The sequence below is a fragment of the Vulpes vulpes genome, chromosome 12 (genome assembly GCF_048418805.1).
Source record: "Vulpes vulpes isolate BD-2025 chromosome 12, VulVul3, whole genome shotgun sequence".
NCBI classification, from domain to species: Eukaryota; Metazoa; Chordata; class Mammalia; order Carnivora; family Canidae; genus Vulpes; species Vulpes vulpes.
In genome coordinates, this window is record NC_132791.1 from 114,944,453 (window position 1) to 114,964,748 (window position 20,296).

At 52.8% G+C, this 20,296-nt stretch overlaps 1 protein-coding gene across 1 annotated transcript in view; it reads right to left on the minus strand.

Moving 5' to 3' along the window:
• Positions 1-20,296, minus strand: part of POU2F3 (POU class 2 homeobox 3) — a 76,640-nt gene extending 56,344 nt beyond the window's left edge. Inside the window, exons 1-2 of the mRNA XM_072729533.1 lie at positions 19,929-20,296; positions 13,136-13,204 (exon numbers count right to left, since the gene is read on the minus strand). Coding sequence (XP_072585634.1) covers positions 13,136-13,204; positions 19,929-20,223 — 364 coding nt within the window. The 5' untranslated portion in view covers positions 20,224-20,296. The remainder of the gene's footprint in view (positions 1-13,135; positions 13,205-19,928) is intronic.

Genomic DNA, 20,296 nt, shown 5'->3' on the forward strand with positions numbered 1-20,296 from the left:
CACTGGGATGTGAGTTTGCCTGGGGAGCAATTCTCTGGGTGAGGGAGGTGGAAGCACAAGAATGGAGAACCGTCCAAGCAGGATTTTTCACTTCTGCCCAGTAAACAATGCAGAGTGCTCGGCAGTGGGGCCGAACCTCTCCCAGCTCCGGACTGCTTCTCTTCTCACCAGCTCCACACCCAGTATAGCCCAGTAAGGCTTCCAGGGCCACTTTATGGCCACTTGGCAGCTGGCTAGCACTTCCTAGGAGAGCAGTGATTAAGGCCACCAGGCCCTTGGCAAGGCTCCTGGGCAGCCGGCCACCAGAGCAGACCAGGAGACTTCCCGGCATGGCCATTTAAACCAGTCAAAGCGTTTTTTTTTTTTTTTCCAGGACCCCACAGACACCAGGCCTACCTTTTCTGTTACTTGAGACTCCTCCAAGGAACTGGCAGTGTTGCCTAATGGTCAGAGTTCTGTACAGAGAACACACGGGAAACTGAGCTCGAGGGTTACTTCAAAGGCTGTTTTACGCTGGACTTGGGGCAAGTGGCTTAATCTCCGCAGCCTTCAACTTCCCTTAAATATTAAAACAAAAAAGTTTCTGTCTGCATTCCTGCCACCTCCTTCATGGGGGCAAGGGGATGCCCAGGAGGACCCCCACGGACGACCCCTGAAGACCCCTGAAGAATGGGATGCAGGACCTGGGCTGGACAGGAGAAAGAGCCCAGCTTAGGTGTTAGGGGAGACTGACCCCCAGGGCTCCACTAGCAAGGTGGCCTCAGTCAAGTCACCTTACCTCTGTGGGTGTAGACAGCAAATACAGACGTGGCCATGGGTGCAAGCCATGCCCAGGATGGTGTCCCTAATGGATCACTGCACCCTCCGCCTTGTCCTAACATCCCTGCTTGTGACCACCACGGATGGTCACAATCAGCTGTCCTGAAGAAACCCACTGGCCACCCCAGGACAGGGTCATCTCTCAGGTCCCCTTGACCTCTGACCATCTGTGAGATGGGAATTCTCATGATTTAAAGCTTCTCCCTCTCTACCCCAAGGAAGCCCGGCACAGCAAACATCCTTAGGGATTCCTTGTGGCACGGCCTGTGCGAGCCACCTGTTGCCTTTTCTCCATGCACATGCTTGTGAGATTGAATCCTGAAGCCTTGCTCTACTGTCCCTTCCCACAGATCAGGAGCCTGGGGCTGAGCCCCGGTGGACACCAGCGGCTCCCCTGCGCCCTGTGGCTGGAAGAGAAGCCCACGTCCTTCCAGCTCCATCTATCCTGTTGCTCTTTGATAAATGAAACGCTCCTCACATGGTCTTCTAATTGTTTAGGCCATATAATCCCTATTGCTTGTCAGCCTGAGCTGGAGATGGGGCTCCCCGGGGCTTCCCTGCAGTGACCCCTCACCTCCTGGGGGCCCAAAGTGGGCAGCTTTGGCACTCTGAGGCTACGCTGAAGGAGCCCCTGGGCAGATGCGCCAAGTTCCAGAACAACAAACCAGGGGCTCAGGCCCCTGTGGCAAGGACTGTGGCCAGAAGAGCCAGGTCCCCACCAAAGTCTCAACTCAGTTTCCTGAGCCTGGAAACCAAGAAAAGTCTAACTCCAAGGGGGGAACTCTGTGGGGAAGCCAGGGTTCTGGTTGCCCTAACAGGCACATCTCAGAGAAGCCCCTCGCCTGCTATTTTTCTACCAGTTTTCCATGCTCAAGAGGACCCAGAGACTTCTAATGCTATCCCCGCCATTTATAGGTAAGGAAACTGAGTCCCCGAGAGGACAAATGATGAGCTGAAGTTAATACAGGCAATAAACGGCACAGCAGGAGCTAATCCCCAGAGCTCCGCTGCCCAGACTTGACTCTGCACAACACCTGTGGGTGTTCTTTAAAGGCCGACTCCAGACCAGCACCGCTCTGCCCTTGGCCCAGCCTCAGGAGGGAAGAGGTTCAAAGAGGTTTAAGGTCAGTGGGAGACCAGGAGGCTCTATCCTTGCCCTTTTCCCGGAGGAGAGTGAAGTGGGGTGAGAAGCGATGGGCCATGCGGCTGGGCTCTGGCTCTCCTGTGGGCACGCAGGGGTCCGTGTGCGGCTCGCAGGGCGCGGGTAGGAGGAAAGCTTGGACGGGAGATGCCATCTCACGCTCGTGGAACAGCTCACACTTCCAAAAGCTCCCACACATGGACTCTCATCTCATTGCTTCCTCACGACTTGTTCTACAGACAAGGAAACTGAGGCTGGGTCCCAGCACCAGCGATGGAGAGCGGGGTGGGAGAAGGAGCTTGGACCTCATAGCTCTGGCTCTAGGGCCAGTGGCCTCGCCAACACGCATTGGTCACGGTGACACGCACTGGTTTCTTCCTCTGCTGTGCACTTCCGTCCCTAGCTCCTCCGCGATCCCCACCTGCCTGGGAGGTCTAAGGGCTGGAATTATAGGACTCCTGTTTTACAGGTGACTAGAGGCTCAGAGGGTGAGGCCTGTGATAGGACACACAGCTGACTGCTGAGCCCAGATCCCCCCGCCACCGTTCTCTCTTCTTTTACCCTTTTCTTTTCTTTTCTTTTCTTAAGATTTTATTTATTCATTCATGAGAGACACACAGAGAGAGGCAGAGACACAGGCAGAGGGAGAAGCAGGCTCCCTGCAGGGAGCCTGATGTGGGACTCAATCCCAGGACCCCGGGGTCATGTCCTGAGCCAAAGGCAGCCGCTCAACCTCTGAGCCGCCCAGGCGCCCCTCTCCTCTTTCACTCTTAGAGTATAAAGTCCTCCTCCCTCCTGGGGCTGGAGGAGCTGCTATCTCTGAGACAAGGGTGGCGGGCAGAGGGGAGAGGCTTAATCCAAGGAAGCAAAAACAAAGGACAGAGGATAGTGCCCCTACTGCTTCTGGGGTGGAGAAAGTGTTCCTCAAGAAACCTCCTGTCTCACTCCCCACTATGACCTTGGGAAAGTCCTTCCCCTTCTCTGACCCCAGTCTCTCCCCCGCCATAAAATGGGAGAATAGGACTAGATCAGAGAATTTTCAAACATTTTGGCAGCAGAACACTGTTTTCAAATAATAAGGAATAATTAGTAGCTGACATTTATTGAGCATTTACTACGCACCAAGCTCTGTAGTAAACATTTTATACACATGCAGCATTTAATCCTAACCACCACCCTATGAGTAGGTGCTATTATCCCCATTTCACAGGTGAGGAAAGGAGGCTCAGAGGGGTTCATCGGCCTGCCCAAGGTTCCTGATTTAACAGATCACTGAGTAGAAACCCAAACCCACGTCCGTCCACCAGGTAAAGCTGTCCATACCACATCACGCTATCCCCAAAGAAGGCCTCCTATTTACTTGCAGGAAGTAAATAAAGGACCTTTGGATTTTTCCAGAACTATCAACATCAACTCATCTCACTGAACCTGGCCTGTCCTTTAGCACTGGGTCCTGAGAAGAGGGGGTCCCTCTATCAGCTCCTTCCCCTTCTTCCCGCCATTTCTCTGTTTCCTGAGAAGTAAAGACAGGCTTGAGTCAGGATCAAAACAAGGAGCCCTCTAGCCAGGCATGCTGTCAGTGGGGTGACCACTTAGCTTTGGGGGCTGCCCCTGGGGCCCTTCCCTGAAGCATGCTTCCCATTCCCAAAGACCAAAGGCTACAAGGGCACGTTGGCCAAAGTGAATGAATTCACTGGCAGGTCTACTCAGGACACAGTCCATATTCCTAATCAAGGCTTCCCGGATTGGCTGTTGAATCCCTGCCCCGCTTGCGTGGACACTTGATGGCTTCTGATCCTAATACTAGCAAACAGCATTACTCCATGGCAGGCACTGAGGTAAGTGTGTTTAACCTCATGAGATAGGTACAATTATTACCCTCATTTTACAGACCAGGGAACTGAGCAGGGAACCATTAAGAAACTAGCCCAAGGTCATAAAACTGGTAAGCTGAGAAGCTGGGGTTCACACACAGGCAGTAGTCTTCGTGGCTGCACTTCGGTGAGCGGGGGGCCGGGGTGCAGGGGCTCACATCAGCGTCTTACAAACAATAACCGGTGTGTGCGAAGGATCAGAGTGCTCTCACATCACGGCATCTTAGAGCTAGCAGTGATCTTAGAGACCTTCAAGTTCACACCTGCTGTCCAACGCGCCAACTCGGGCCCAAGGATGAGAAGCGATTGCCTAAGAGACAGGCTGGTGGTAGAGGCTGGAATCGGTCTGCCCTCGCATCTTCTCAGCCAAACAAGAAAGTAGAGATTGTGTTTCCAATTTCACCGATAGAAAAACTGAGGCGACTCATCTGTGGTCACCGGAGGGAGGAAAGGAGGGAGGGAGGGAGGCTTGAGGCTGGAACTAGAACACACTCGAGGATGGCTCTGAGCTCCAGCATCCTCAGGCCATGCAGGGGTAAACTGAGTCCAGAGGCAGGAGGGGGACCTAGCTGGTTCTGCCGGGAGGCAAAGGCCACCAGCACCCAGCCCAGCCTGACCACCGTCAGCTCTCCCTCGGCCTGTGGAGGCGGGGAGGGAGGGAGTCAACCCGGTGCCGCCTCCCTTTGATAACTTTGAGCCCGGGGCAGACATGTGCCAGCCGGCTTCACCCCCTTTTGTCCGAGCTTCCCTCCTCAAGAAAACCTTAATCATCCTCATTTGAATTTCAAATGACCTCTCCCCTCTCCCCCCTCCCCGCCCCAACAGGCTTTGAGGCAGGGATATGGAAATTCACCCTGCAGTATGGAAATCATCGCCCTATGCAAATCGGGCGCCAAGACCCCATCGTCATAGCAACCACTGGGTTTCCTCTCCTTTCGGCACCTCTCTGGGCTCTCTGACTTAGATTTTTTTGTTCCTCTCCCAGCCCGAGCAGGTAGGGGGGTGGGGTTGGCGAGCCCCCTGCCAGGGGGCCTCACCGCGGCCCAGAGCAGGCAGGCGGGGCACCCCTAGCCAAGGTGCCTTGCGGGGTCCAGACCTGCCAGCCCACCTGCTGGCTTGTCTCCAGCAAATCTGGACCAAGCCTACCCAAGCCAGGCTGACCACTGTCTTTTGTTTTTTTGTTTTCCCTGGCCTGGGCCAATCCAAGGATGGGCTAGGTGGTGGTGGTGGTGGGGAAGTTCCGGAGTCTGGAGGACACAGAAAGGCCCCCAAAGGAGGTGGCAGAGGGGGGAGATCTAGGGGGCTTCCACCGTACGTGGTAGGAGATGAAAAGCCCAGCATGGAACCTGTATGTAAAATGCCATGCAAATTAACACCTATTATTTTTTGAGTCAACAGCACTGGTGCTTTTTGGGAGATGCCAGTAGCTCAGTTTCCCATGCTCCTGGCTTGGCACAAAGGCCTGGCCTCCCAGGGCCCTCCTGCTACCCCAGAAGTGCCCCCTCCCCAATGAACACCAGCCCATGGAGGCGGCAAGAGAGGACAGAAATGTCACTGACTGAGGTCCCTAGAAGTGAAATGAGGGCTCTGCTCATTCTCTGCCCTGCCCAGCCAGACCCCTGGACTCCAGGGAGGGTGGACCGGCCCTAGCTGGGATGACCTCATGCCATTTCCCTTTTAAGGACACTTAGCTCTGCTCCCCCTCCTTCTCCTCCCAAAGCTGCCTCTCCCTCTCAGCCACTCTTCCTAAGGATGGGTGATGCCAGGCAAAGCCCTTCCCAGGGGAGGTGGTTTCAATACAGGGGACACCCTAGCAAATGCTGGCCTGAGATGCTGCTAATCCCCTGGGGTGCCCCCCAGTGGGTTCACACCCCCCAAGGATCCCCCGCCTGCCTTTGAGAGAGCAGCCTCTGCCAGAAGGGAAGACTGCCAGGGGGTGCAACCCATGGACAGGAGGGCTTGGAGGTGGAGATGCTGGGAGTGCAAGTGCGTCAGTGGGTCTGTCTGTGTGCTGGGGGCGGGGGCGGGAGGGGCAGGGTGGGGCCACATCTCAGTTGCCTGGACTTGGGCTGCTCTTCAAGCCCCTAAAACGCAACCTATTTGGTAGCTCATTTCTCTTTAAATTCTTTTTCCACTTGGTCAGCACTTTTCCACACCAGGTGTTCTTTGCCCTAATTGTTTCTTGAGGAAGAGGGTAGACCCAAGAGAGCAAAAGCATTTACTCACACCTGGGAGGGTGGGGGTGGGCTGTAAATCTCGGATCCTTTAATGAAGGGCTGAGGCCCAGGAACAGGCAGTGGTCTGAGTCTCCCACGGGGGGGGGGGGGGGGGGGGGGGGAGAAGGGGGGGGCATGTACCCCTGCCAGCAGAGGACAGCCCGGGACCTACCTCTCCTGCTTGATCTCTCCAGCATCACACCCAAGACACCCACAGTGTGAGGGGAGGAATGCGAAGATTATAAGATATACCCAAGGTCAGATTTATCCATCGCCCATGGCCTGCCAAAGGACAGCAGTGTTCTGACACACGGTGTGAACTCCTCTAAGGCAGGGCACCCCAAAGTATGCTCCAACAGTCAGAGCTGCCCTGCGAACTGTTTGCTAAAGTCTGAAACCAGATCATACAAACACAGAGAATTTAGAAATGTTCATAGTGCCCCAAGCATGTGATGAGTGGGCTCTCCCCGTGGACGGCAGGTGTAGACTAGCCTGGGCCCTGTGGAGCGTGTGTGGTGGGTACGATCTGCAGTCCCGCGTGGTTAGGACTGCGTGCTGGTCTGTGACAGACTGGAAGGGAAACAACTGGTCCCGCACCCCAGATTATTTGAGAGGGAGCACCCTAAGCGGTGCCCACCGATGAGACCATGCGGACAGTAAAAGACAGCACATGGATGCCCCACACTGGACTCCCTCTCTCGGTCCCCTTTCAGGCTGAAGAGAAAGGAGGTCCATGTTCTTCTTGGGGGGGCCTCAAAGATGGAGGCAAGTGTGGTGGGGAGTCACTTCCTTCAAGAGACCTACAAAAGTTAGAAGGGCCAGTGCCAGGCAGGACTGGCCCGGTCACCCATGGCTCATCTGGTTAGCACGATCCTGCCCTGTTTGCCCCTGGGGCCTGGGTTTGGGAATCAGGGATGAGCAAGAGTCTGTGAGTGGTGAGTGAGGCTGGTACGGGTGAGAGCAGTTGCTGTAGCTGTTTTGTTTGCTAGGGTGCTCTGATTGCTAGAGGCAGACAGGCAATTCCTGGCACCATAGGCCGCTCTCCCGAGGTTTCCGGGACACAGAGCCATGGGATGAAGCCTGGGTAGTGCATTAGTACCTTCTAATCTCCCTGTCACAAAAATGGGAAACACTCTGGGTTAGAAGACCATAATAAGAGGTAACAGGCTGAGGCTGCAGCATGGGGTTCTCAGGCAAGAAATGAGAAAAGACGTCTAGGCACTGGGGACTGTAGCCTACAAGAATAGGTGCCCAAAAGAAATTGTGGGGTTAGCTTTTCTTAAGGGAAACATCCCTAAGACCAGGAGGTTCCTTCATTTTCCAGGGATCGTTTTAAAATGTCTCCAAAGGAAGAGAGTCATGGACAAGAATCCTGACATAAAAAAAAAAAAAAAGAAAATCCCGACATCCCCAAGAATTCATATCAGTGCCCCTTGAATACTTGGAAGGGCTGTGGCTTCCTTTCTCTCTTCAGAAGTAAGGGGCAGAGCAGGCAACTTGGAGGTGCAGGACTGGAGTCACCTGGTGCAAATCCTAGAGACCACCAGTCCAGTCCCTTCCTTTCACTCTTCCAGAACCCTCTTCCCCCTATTACAATGAGGAGACCCAAGTCTGGGGCACAAGTAGACTTGTCCCATATCGCTCAGTGACAGAGCTTTGTCTTGTCTCCTGAATGTTTCTGATAATTATCCACCTAATGATGGATTGTATTAGTACAGTGGTGCACACTTTGTGAAGCACGTTCATACCCACTCTGTCATTTAATCACGAAAAGGGCGGGCGTGTGTGTGCACGTGTACCTCATTTAAAAAGGGCTAGCAAAAAAATAAAAAATAAAAAATAAAAAATAAAAATAAAATAAAAATAAATAAATAAATAAATTTAAAAAATAAAAAGGGCTAGCAATGGGAGACTCTTCTTCACCCCCTGCCTGCCAAGTACTTCCTAGATGTCTGCTGTCCTCTCTGTCATTGAAAGAATAGTTTTATTCCATAAATATTTGGTCTGAAAGCCATACACATCTCTCCAAGACTTCTGCCTATTTCTGCCTAGAACCTCACTTCTTGGTTGTGATGAGACATAATTTCTTTATCCTCAGCTTCAGTAGGATGGAAACCTCGGGACTCAGTAGGGTGGAGATGGTGAGCAAGGAGTTGGTTGAGAAGGACTTCCTAGTCTTGGGTCAGTTAACTCATTGTTCCTGTGGGACCTTATGAGAGTCACTAACCTCTCTGCGTTCCTCTGCATGATCACATCATTCCTTCCCAAAACCATATTGGAAGTTCTCGGGGGGAAAGTACAAAAGGATCCCCAAACAACTAAGATGCCTTGGCGGTCTTTCTGGAAGGTGGGGGCAGATGTTAAGTCATTCCACCTCACAGACAGGACAACTGATGGTGGAGAAGGGCAGCAAGAATGGACAACTGACAAAGCTCAGTCCCTCCTCCATCTCTAGCTCTCTGTCCTCCCCTGGCTCCCCCCACAGAATTCTTTCTTCCCACATCTCTGAGCAGGGCAAGGGTGCCAAGGAATTTGCTCCACTACTATCTGAGTTCACAACCCCACCCCAGTGCCCCATCAAAGGGTTGGGTGGTGGCGGAAGGAAAGACTGGAGCATCGGTAAGGCTGGCCCAGGATAAGAGAAGGGAAGGAGAAAATCCTCTCCCTAGATTTTCACCTTCCCCGGTTCATAGAGTTCCCACTCTTCCCCAGCAAGCATGTTTCAGCTCCAGACAGGACTTCTGCCTCTTGGATTATACCAACCCACCTTCCAGGGGCTTGGCTTCCCCCCAGTCCCTTTGGCCGTTGTCACCCTCCATAATCTTGGCATCCCTCCTGATGCTAGCAGTTTCCTGTGTCCTCTGTCCCTGGTTCTGTGTTGGTCCTCAGTCTTCCCACCACCATCTTTGGGTAGAAAGTCACTAGAAAAATCTATGTTTAATTCTGTCATTTGCTAGGCATGGGAATTTTGGGAAAAGCAGCCTCAAATCCCTCATCTTCAAAGTGGAATGATGACATCTACCGCACAGAATTGTTGGAAAGGCCAAATGCACTAGGTGTTTGAGTGTGCTCTTTTAGACACGAGTTGGCACCATCATCCCTTCTGCCATGAATTCCTGTGAGAGAAGCAAAGCCCCTTGAGGACAGGGGCTGTTTCTTCATCTTTCTGAGCCTAGGGTTTGACACAAACATGCTCCGCAGATGTTGTGTATGGGACTACCAGCTAGGTCAGGGAGGAGGATTGGGGGTAAATGGAGCACAGAGGCTAGAGATGTCCAAGAGGAGGGTGTGGAGAGGGCGACTGGAAAGAAGGGACTAAGGAGGGCTCAGGTCTGAGGAAGCCTTTATGCAAATGCAGGAAGTGGCAAGTGATGGCAGAGAATTTGGAAAAGCAATACATGTACCCTGTTTGCAAGATTCAGCTCCTAGAGATCATCCAGCCCAAATCCTTCCTTTATGGGAGGAACAGAAAGGTCCCAGTGGGGAGCAACTTGCCCCATAATCTGCAGGGAGTTAATGGCAGAGCCAAGATAAGAATCTAATGGACTCAGGCCCGAGTTTGATTCCTGGTTAAAGCTGTACAATCCTGGGCAAGCCCATGTCTCATTCTTTAGCCACCATTTCTTCATCGATAAAAATGGGGGTGGTAAGAATGGAATGAGATGATGCACGTGAACTCCGAGGCACACGTGCACGTGCCCAGGTATGGGGAAGAGGCTCTGTGAATGTGGCTGGACTTTCTGTCCCCCCTCCCCCTCCGCCACGTCCAGCATATTTGTCCTCCCCTGTGTTTGAGGCTACTCTGCGACTAGTGTGGTCAAAAGTCATAGGGTTAGCAATATGGGTGCTTGGGGGTGGTCAGTTACAGACCCGGGGGCTTTTGAAATGTGGGCAAGCCTGTATACTCTTATGAACCACTCAACTGAGAATAGGAAAAGAAGGTGCTGTCAGCTTCAAGAATAGAGGAAAAATAACAACCAGGGAAATAAAAGGATAGGAAAGCTGATAATTCAGAAATCTAGAAACTTGGCTCCAGTCCTCTGGGGGGTGGGGAGGAGGGCTGGGAAGAGGACTGGACAGGGGATTGGGAGATTTTCTGGTGTCTTGTGTTGCCACAAAGGCAATCTGAGGTTGTGGGCAGTTAGTTTATCTTTGTCCATGCCTTGGCTCCCTATAAGCAGGAGGAAAGTGAAGAATGAAAGAGCTGCCTGCCAGGTCTCTGCCAGCTAGGAGGTCTGTGTCTGGACCTGAGAATGCTCTCCTCTGCAGTCCTAGCCTGTGTGGATGGGGAAATAACTTCTCTTTCCCACTCCCAACCCTTGTGCCCTTTGGGGATTTCACACAATACAGAAGGTGCTCTCAGGGAGCTGGGGGTTTCTAGGTCACCTTTGTTTGTAGTTCCTTTAAAACTCAGAGACAAACCACCCCCTAATTCATGCACTGTTTGGAAGGGGGAATCTGCCTTTTAAAAATCCAAAGGAAGCCATTTAACCAAGTTGGTAACCATTGTGACTCATAATAAGCTTTTCTCTGTAAAAAAATGAGTCACAATGACTTTCCAGGAAGTTTGGTTACTTTAATTAGCTACCTCTTTTTTCTTGCCCTTAAAAACATACAGTAATTTGATGATCACCTAAGTATGGATGCTACCGGCCACGGCGCTGAGTCCCTAGAAGGGAAGAATCTAGGGGTGGAGAACTTGCAGACAGCACAGACTTCGTGGTCTCCTTGGAGCTGAAGAAGACCCACACAGAATCCTTTCTTGAATGTGCAATGAGAACAACCAGCCTCTGAGGCTGACCCACTTGGCCTGAGTGACAGGGAGAAGGACATCCCAGCTACCTGGCACCCCAAAGTGCTTAGCAGTGATGCTCTTTCTGTAAACTACAGAATCATAGGATCTTGATGATGCCACCAGACGTAATGATGATCACAGCTGCCATGTGTCAAGCACCGTGAATAAGCTTTAAAAATCATCTCAGGGAACTCCCAACCCGCTAAGAGGGACATTAATTGCACCCCCCTCTATAGCAGAGACCAGGCTAAGCTAACTTATGAGATCGTATCAGTTGGTGAGCACCTAAGCTCCCAGGTCTGTTTGACTCTACATCCATACCCTTTGAAGATCACCTGTTCCTGCTTCCTAAAGAGGCAAAGTGGCTGCTATAAGGTCACATATGGAACCAGGAGAACCCTGGGATGGCACTCAGATTCCCAAAGTCCCAGCTTGTGTCTGGATTCTTTCTCCTTCAACTGCGTCTGTACACAGCTTCCATGGTTCCAAAAGGGAGGCCAGAATGTGCTCAGATTATCTCCAACACTTTTGTCTTCCTCACCCCCACCCAGGATCTGAACACTCTCGCTCCTGGCCCACCTTTTAGGGTTCCACGTAGCTCCTTCCCACTCCCAACACTGTTACCTGGACTTAGGTTGCTTTCCTAGTAACAGAACACCAGTGCTAGCCTCCTAGTGTGGTCTTCTTCATACACGGACACTCTCTTAGCTGTGCCCTCACATACCTGGGGCCACATACCAACAGAGTTGGCTCCAGCCAGCCTGCTATCAGAAGAGGGCAACGCAGCTTCTCCTGAGAGTGGCTTTTGGAGTCTGATTTTTTTTTTCCCCCAGGGAAGGGTGTCAGAGCTGAGATTGTCCCTATCCAGCTGAACTGATTTGATTTTATTTCATTAAAGACGTTATTTATTTATTTATTTTGAAAGAGAGAGAGAATGAGCACAAGTGAACAGGGGAAGGGGCAGAGGGAGACAGGGAATTCCAAGCAGACCCCTCACTGAGCACGGACTGGACACAGGGCTTGATCCCACAAACCTGAGATCGTGACTTGACTTGAAATCAAGGGTTGGATGCATAACCGACTGAGCCACCCAGGTGCTCCCAACTGAACTGATTTTAAAGCCTTGCTCCTGTTCTTCAGGTTGGAGGAAATTTTCTTCTCAACTGGAGAGAACAAATGCCTCCCTCCACAGACCCTCAGTAAAACATACTCAGCAATTAAATCAATTGAAAAGTGAGTGCAACTGGCCCACATTCTCCTGGCCCAGCTATTCCTACTCACAAAGAAAAATATAGAACCTAATGTCTATTGCTACCTGTGCAGTAGGCACTGTTTCAATATTAAATTGAGGGGCAGGAAAGTTTATGGCAAATGTATCCTGCAGGTGCCCTCAACAAGACCCCCAATTATCTTGTCCCTGACCCAAGCTTCAAGAATGGGGTTAGACTGCACCTGAAGACTTGGGAAAAGAGTTTAGCTCTGGGGGACATTGATTCTCTTCCACTTCTAATTTCTATGTCTCTAATGATCCAGATGAAAGACTAATTGAGGTCTTGTTGGAAGGCTATTAAAGTTATTTGGTGGTGTTACAATTTATACTCATGTTTCTTTAAGTTCTTTTTAATTATATGGAGCTTTCAAAGCAAAGCTTGGACTGTGGAGTTGAAAGCAGAGAGCTATGAAACTTTCTTCTCAATTCTTTCCTGACCTCTTTCTCTTCTTCACAAAGCAAAGTCATCTTCCAGGCACCAAGCCTTTCTTTCTGGTCTATTTACCACCCACATGCATGTAATTTGGAAGAGGAACACTTGCGCACGGGCCTCTTAGGCTAGTTCCTTGAGTAAGGCCTGTTGAGAAATCTGGGGTTAAAAGGCCTTGGTCCCCATCTACTGAAGACACATTGTGCTTTCTGACCTGAGCAGAAACTGGAACCACAGCCTGCTGCTTCCACGGGTATTGGAACGGCCCATGGCCCATCAAGAAGTGGACCTCCTCCCTAATTTCTATGTTTCCATTTTGTTTGTAGGGATCTGGCTGGCCCTTTGCAAGCCTAGTTCCAGAGACTTTGTCCCCCTCTAGATGGATATCTATAGTTCGAAGCCTCCAGGGTCATAGCCTAAGGGAATTCCTTCACTTCCTAAGACCCAGCTTTGGGGTCTGATTGGCTCAAAGACTGAGATAGAGAAAAAACAAACAAAAAACACCGCATTGTTCGATGATTATTTGCAACAACTTGCTCCCACCCGTGCTTTTCTTGTTTCATTCATTCCCCAGAAGAGAAGACCCTTACCTGTCTCCACCTGGCTGAGGGCACTGCGAGCATCCGTGGAATCTGCTACATCCCCACTCATCTTGATATCTGCAGGGAAAACACAACTGATTTTAATAACAGGTCACAATTTTTCTTGCTATGACATATGTGGCTTTAACTAAACAGCAAAGATGAATGTGTAATTACAACAACCATCAGACTTTCAAATTCCTGATTCCCGAACATACAACCATTAGAATATTCATAAGCTTGGGGCACAAATCCCCTCCTCCCAGGCGCGCCTCCTTTCCCTGGCCCTTTCTTTCCCCTCTTCTCTGCTGCTACTGTGGGATCTCTCACCTTTTGCATCATTCATTGTCACTTCCTTCCATCACCAGGTTCAGTTGGTAAAAATTTAACAAGGGGAGGGGTACAGGGTGAGGTGGGGGGTGGGGAAGAATGCTTCCCATTTCCAATCCTCATTGCCTCTGGGATTTGGGGGATTTATTTTATTTTTTTCAAGTAGCATAAGAAATATGTGTCTCCCCACCGCCCCCACCTCCCCTCCCTGTAATAACCCTACCCTGGGAGGTGAGAGTACCCCTGAACCTAGGCTTGCCCTTCTCACCTTTCTTGCCCAGTTCCTGCCCCTGTTCTCTGTCTGGTTCTCAGAGGTCAGCCCACTGTCTGGGGACCAAATCCTAGCTCCAGCGTGGCCCTCCGGAGATCCCTTCTTCTCTGGGAAGCCTTACCTTCTTTCCTACTCCTTCAAAGTGCTCTGGGAGCAAGGGATGGTGGGTGGGTCAGTGCCCCGCAGACAGAGAATACCTACACCAGGCCCGGTCTCAGCCCCCTAGGGCTGCTGGTCCGGCCTCTCTGCCCTGCTTCATTTCAATAAATTAAACATTTACCCATAACAGACAGCTGCCACCACCTAAGAGCCCCCCCCCCCCCCAAGTCTTCTCCAGGATCAGCAGAGAGAAGCAAAGAGGCAACTTTGAACTAACTCCCTCTCTCAGCTCCTCTCCTTATTAAACCACCCAAATACTGAAGCCGTTAAAGACAGAAGAATATTTTATTCAAATCGTGTTGACCCCCCCTACCACTACCCCCACCCTCTTCTCTGGGGCAGCACTTTAACTCTTTCAAACCAGATAAAGTCTTGGTGAGGCAATTTGCATACCCGGCTCCCCAGCCAATCCCTGCTAAGCATGCAGTCTTAATTTGCATCAGGTAATCAGGCAGTTGGCAGTCTGGACGCCTGAGGTCTGGAGATGATCGGGGTGAGGGGAAAGGGTGGACCTCCGCCCCAGGAAAAGCGGGGAGAAACCTACTTTTTAATTTTTATTTATTTATCTTAGAACAATGACGTGGGTGGCTCTGGCAGAGATTGAAATCGTGGCCCCTGGGGGTGTGGTGTCACTGCAGCGCAGGAGGGGCGACTGCCCCGCCAAACAAGACAGAGGCGGAGGTTCAGAGGCTCTCCAAGCCCTTAGAACGCCCCAGAAGCAGAGGATGGAATAAGGCACTTTTGGGAGCCCCTGTGGCTTGAGGAATATTTTGGAGACCCACCAAAGTGACGACTCCCAGGTAAATCCTCGGAGCTCCGTGCAGCGCCCTCCAGACATCCGCACTGTCCCGCACAGTCAGCCGACCTCTAGGGGAGATCTTGCAACCACACCCCACGACCTGCCTCACTGCACTACATTTAGGAAGGTTCTTCTTGAACCTAACCTAAGTCCTTCCTGCTGTAGTTCGAAACTGTAGAGTAGTCATGCGTGAATATGCAGAGCTAGCGTGGGTCACCTGGACGCATCTGCAAAGGGTTCAGCTACTGCTCACCTTCTGCTCCCATAAAGAAATGGGCTCTGCTTCCTACTGCCCCGGGGCTGGGCACTGCTGAACAGATCTGCTCAGCTCATGCTTCCCCCACAGGGATTCCTCAACGGTGCTGAGGAAAAAGTCAGAGACTGGCCCCTCAGGTTTTTACACTGCCTCAGTAGCACCCAGAATTCCAGAGCATCGGTTTGGGTGGCCAACAGACCTGGATTTAATCCCAGCGCCATGGCTAACTAGCAGGGGGACCTTGGCCACGTATTTGAACCTGTTTTCTCAACTAAAAAATGGGAATAATGATACTTCCCAGAGTTCTTTAAGCAGCCAACAAAATATGAAAGAAAACTGCCTGGCACAAAGTAAGCTTGAAATAAAAGAATGAGCTAAACAGATAACTTAGGCTTCTCTGTTAGTCCCCTTCGCCCCATAATAGGAAATAGCTTTGGGGACACCCACGTGGCTCAGTGTTTGAGCGTCTGCCTTCAGCTCAGGGTGTGATCCCGGGGTCCTGGGATCGAGTCCCGCATCAGGCTCCCCACCTGCTTCTCCCTCTACCTGTGTCTCTGCCTCTCTCTCTCTCTCTACCTGTGTCTCTGCCTCTCTGACACAGAGAGAGATTTAAAAATCCCTAAAGATTTTTAAAAATCTTTAAGAACAAGCAAGCAAGCAAGCAAGCTTTGGTTTTCTGTCTCAGCACTATCTGATTTGTCCTTTCCCTGGGAAGCCATAGACGTCCTCCAAATTCTGACTTCACAGGGAAAGAGCTCATGGGGACAGTACGGGTTTAAGAAGCAGTAAGGCTGGGACGATGACCAGATTCTCAAATCAACTTATTTCCAATTCCTGACATTTAAGAAGGGTAACTGTTTAGCTAAACCACAATTTCATGCCCGTAACCCAGACTCCCTTCTGACACCCTTTCCCTGCATGCCTTTAAACGTGGCCAAAAGCCATCTCTCACTCAGCCTTTGAATTAGCTTAAAAGGTCCTTCTAATCATGTCTAAAAATGACTTTTGAAGGTGGCAAAGGCCCACACTCTGCCAGGACATCTTCTCCTTTGATACACCCATTATGGGAGCGACGTGGTAACGCTTTAGGATCGGACAGGGATTGGAGCCTGATGGAGGGGCAGGCTGCGAGGATCTGTAGAAGCTCTTGGTCAGTCCCACAGGATGCTAAGATACTGAGAACCAGTTCTAGTGGGTAGGAGGCTGAGGCTGATGGGTGGGACGAACTCTTGGGTCTCAGCCTAAAAATGGGCCAACACCGAAACTCCCCAAGACGCCATAGCCCTTTGCCTGTCCGACAGCACTTGCCGGGGCTGAGGGAGGGAGGTGTGGGGTGGGGCTAGTCTTCTAGGCTGTTCTTATCTCTGCAGGCAGGCAGGCAGGCAGGCGACTGAGTGGGCTCCTTGCCATCACTCCCTTCCCTGGGGAGGCTCCCCTGCTCAGTGTAAGATCCCAGATCCCAGATGCCGACCCTCATCTGGCACCAGCACCATCACGTTCTGAAGCTGGGGCAAGACATTGGCTGCTGGCCTAGCCCTTCCTGTGCCTTGGCATGACCCATGAGCAGCCCCTCTTCATACATCCGTGAACCAGGATGTGTGTGGGAGCCTGAGGAGCAAAGTCCAAGGGGCGGCATCTTCCCCAGGCCGCAGGCTGTGTCCACAGTGTACTGGAACCTCAGGTCCAGGCTACACCGGGGAGGCAGAGAGCCTCCCCTTCTCTCTCCTACTGCCCAGCTCCATTTCTCTGAAGGGAGTGCAGCTCCCTCCAGACTTCTTCCTCCCATGATCGACAGTGGGGGCACTTCTACCAGAAGGAAACCAAGGGGCCCACTGGTCCTCTGTCTGAGCCAGTCATGGCTCCAATTCTCTCCTGAGACAGATTTCTGTCACTTCTTCAAGAGGAGGCCACTCCCTCTCACCACAAGACCTTCCAAACCCCAACAGTATTCCAGAGCTGTAGCTGGTATCAATCTGTGAGACTTGATCCCCACCTTGATAGGCAACAGCTCACTGTGAGCAAAAAGACAGAAAAAGAGATGCCCTGGGGCCAACCAGGTGTCCCCCTGGGGCCAGATTCCCAGTGTTTTCCCGTTTCTTCGCTCCCTCTCCAGCTGTCTGTCAGACTCTGGTCTAGTCCTCTGTCTATTTTTGATCTGGGAGCAGGAGCCTCCCCCTCCTTGGCTGGGGTGCCCCCGTGTCTGGTGACCTCATACCTGCCCAGGTGTTCATGCTCCTGGAGAGAGATGCTCTATAAGGTACAAAGTGCAGAGACCCCAGGCCAACCTGAATCATGGCTTGCACCCGGGTCATCGAGTAGAAAGATGGGCCGACTTGGGGGCCACAAGACTTGTGGACCTGAGTGTGGGACCCAGTGCAAGAGCACACAAAGTGTGCTCCCTCTTTCCCCCACTCAAACTGTTCCAGTAAATCAATTGAGGAGGAGTCCCCCAAGGGCCCAGGACTGGAAATTCATGGGGAAAGTGCTGTTTGTGAAGAAAGAGGAGAATTATTGTGGGCTGGGGGCTGGGGATAAGACTCCAAAGAGACCAAATTTCCACCAAGAGGATCCTGGACTGAGACCCTAGAGAGGGACCCTCCCTCACAGACCCATGGCCGGGCCCACACTGAAAGACCCCACACGATGACCTCATATTGAAAAGCCCGAGAAGACTCAGCAAGGAGAGCCCTAAAATGGAGAGGGATCCACAGAAAGTCCCAAGCTGAGAGGTCCCTTTGAGATGCCACTAAAGGGGAACCAGACACCACTGAGGCTGAGCCTGAGAGAGCTCACAGGGTGGTGAGGGTGCAGGCATACTGAAGAATTGGGCTGGGGAGGGAAATGTAGACAAGTGAGTCAGGTAACCTACCCCAGGCGGATGGGAACCCTACCTTGGGTTTAGCTCAATCTCCCCTTTCACGTTTGGAACCCCTGCCTCCCAGAGGGAGAGACGGTGAGGGAGGTGTCAGCCTGGAGCTTCCTCCAAGGCCAGGGTAAGGGGGGCTTGGCCCTCTCACTGCCCTCCTCTCTGCCAGATGCTCTTAGCCCCTTAGGCATTTCCCTGCTGGGTCCCAGCTGTCCCACCTCCTCCCACCTCCCCCAGAGCAGCAGCCTGCGTAGACAATGGGGTGGAAAACCCCTAGGAAGTCTCTGATCTTGTCACTAAAGAACTTCCCACTGAGGCCCACCTTTCTGAGGCCTTGTTCTCATTCCTGCCTAGGGATTCTTGATGGGAAGTGAAGTGGGGAGAGCAGGGAAACTGCCCCCAGGAATGCCCAGCTCCATAGTGGTGCCACAGGGTCTGGAAACACTTTCTCCAGATATTGGATGATACCCAGTTGGATGCTTCCTTTGGCCTCACCTGGCCCTTCCTGGCACGTCCTATCACCTGTGGATCCACACAGAGTCAACATCTCTGTGGTAGCCTGACTTCATTCAACCCTGCCAGGATCCTGTCAGGGAATGGTGGACCCTGGCTCTCTCCACGCACCTGCTGTTGTCTGTTTTCAGGATGAGTGGGTCCCAGGAAAAACCAAAGCCTCTAGACTGCTCTGCTCCTTGGGGTCAGTCAGGAAAACTGCCTCTCCTCACTCTTCCTCCCTACTCCTCCAGAAAGGAGAGCAAGTACAGAATTCCCACCAACAGCCCTGCGATCCTAAATAAAAGTCACGTGGTGCTGCCCTCCCTCTCTTGAGAGGCACATTGCTGGTTTGAAGTGGCCAAATCAGTTTTAGCCTTCTACACCTTGAGTCTGTTCTCCACTCAAACCCTTGGACCTCTGAGAAGGCCCACCCTAGGGCACCTGGGTGGCTCAGTGGTTGAGTGTCTACCTTTGGCTTAGGTCGTGATCCCAGGGTCCTGGGATCAAGTCCCACATCAGGCTCACTGAGGGGATCCTGCTTCACCCTCTGCCTGTGTCTCTGCCTCTCTCTCTGTCTCTCATGAATAAATAAAATCTTTAAAGAAGAAGAAGAAGAAGAAGAAGAAGAAGAAGAAGAAGAAGAAGAAGAAGAAGGTGCACCCTAACACCAAGCATGACCATTCAGGATTAGTAGCCCCTGCCCCAGCCCCTCTGCCGAAGGAAGGACCAGCAGGGTGAATGGAGGGGCCTCGGTTCACATCACACCCACCTACCATTCATATAGGGGATACTGACTCCTGGGAAAACATATCCATCTCCTAGCTTCCTTCCACTGAGGAAAGGGGGGCTTGGTATCTGAATCCATGGCACGTGGAACACGGAGAGTGCACTTCTCACCACCCCCTCTGAGCTCCTGACCTGCACCAGAGCACGGCTTCCCCAGCACGGATGGTATCCACAGAGCCTGTGGGTGGACACACCTTCACACATGGGGTCTGCCCCCCCCCCCCCCCCCCCCCCCCCCCCCCCCCCCGCCACACACACACAGAAGAGGACAGTAGACTCCCCTCTGCTACACGGGGACACGCTGTCACAAGCCCTAATCCATACATACATGTGTGGCATGGCACCTGCCCCGGGGTGTGCCTCTGTAACTGCCAGCCCCCCCCCTCCAGACCTTACAAATGCCCACTTTGCCTCCACTTCACATTAAAGGACGGAGACACAAAACACGTAACATGTGGATACAAGTATTTTCCTCACTTATGCACTCCCAGGTCCACACCCCTGGCTGAGCGAGTGAGTGAGCCACCCTTCTGCAAGCAGTGAACAGAGCAACTTCAGCCCGACTCCAGGGCTGCGCAGACCCGGTCCCACTCCTGCCCCGCTCCAGATTGGAGGCTTCAGAAACCCTCCCACCCCGCGCCGGGGAGTCCCCACCTCCATTCTTCTCCAGCTCCCCCAACCCCCCCACCATCCGCCTCCCCACGCCGGCCCCCGGTGACCCGCTATCCACACTGCCATCTCCTGGTCGTGGAGAGATGCCCCCCCCCCAACGGTGCGTCCCTCCTTCGCCCCCTCGCCCCTCCGCTGACACCTGTCAGCGCTCGCTCCCCCGCCGCTCACCTGTGTGCATGGGTTCCAGATTGACCATCCTGCCCCAGGCGGGGCCAAAGGCAGCGCCCCCCCAGGCCCCTCGCGTCTGCCCCAGCCGGGCCCCCGGGGAAGCCAGGGTCTCTCCTCCGCCCCCGCCGCCGCCGTGGAAGCCGCCGCCGCTGTCGCGCGCTCCGCTGCTCCCGCCCGGGCAGCGCTCGGCTCGGCCGGGATTGCCACACGCCCAGGTGAGCACGCGGCGCGGCGCGGGGCGGGGGCCGCCGGCCACGCCCCCTGGCAGGGCCCCCGCGCCTGGCCCCGGGCCCATGCAAACCCGTGATTTGCATGCGCGGAGCTGGGGACCTGGGGAGGGGGCGGGCTGCGGCTGCCGCGGGTCCCCG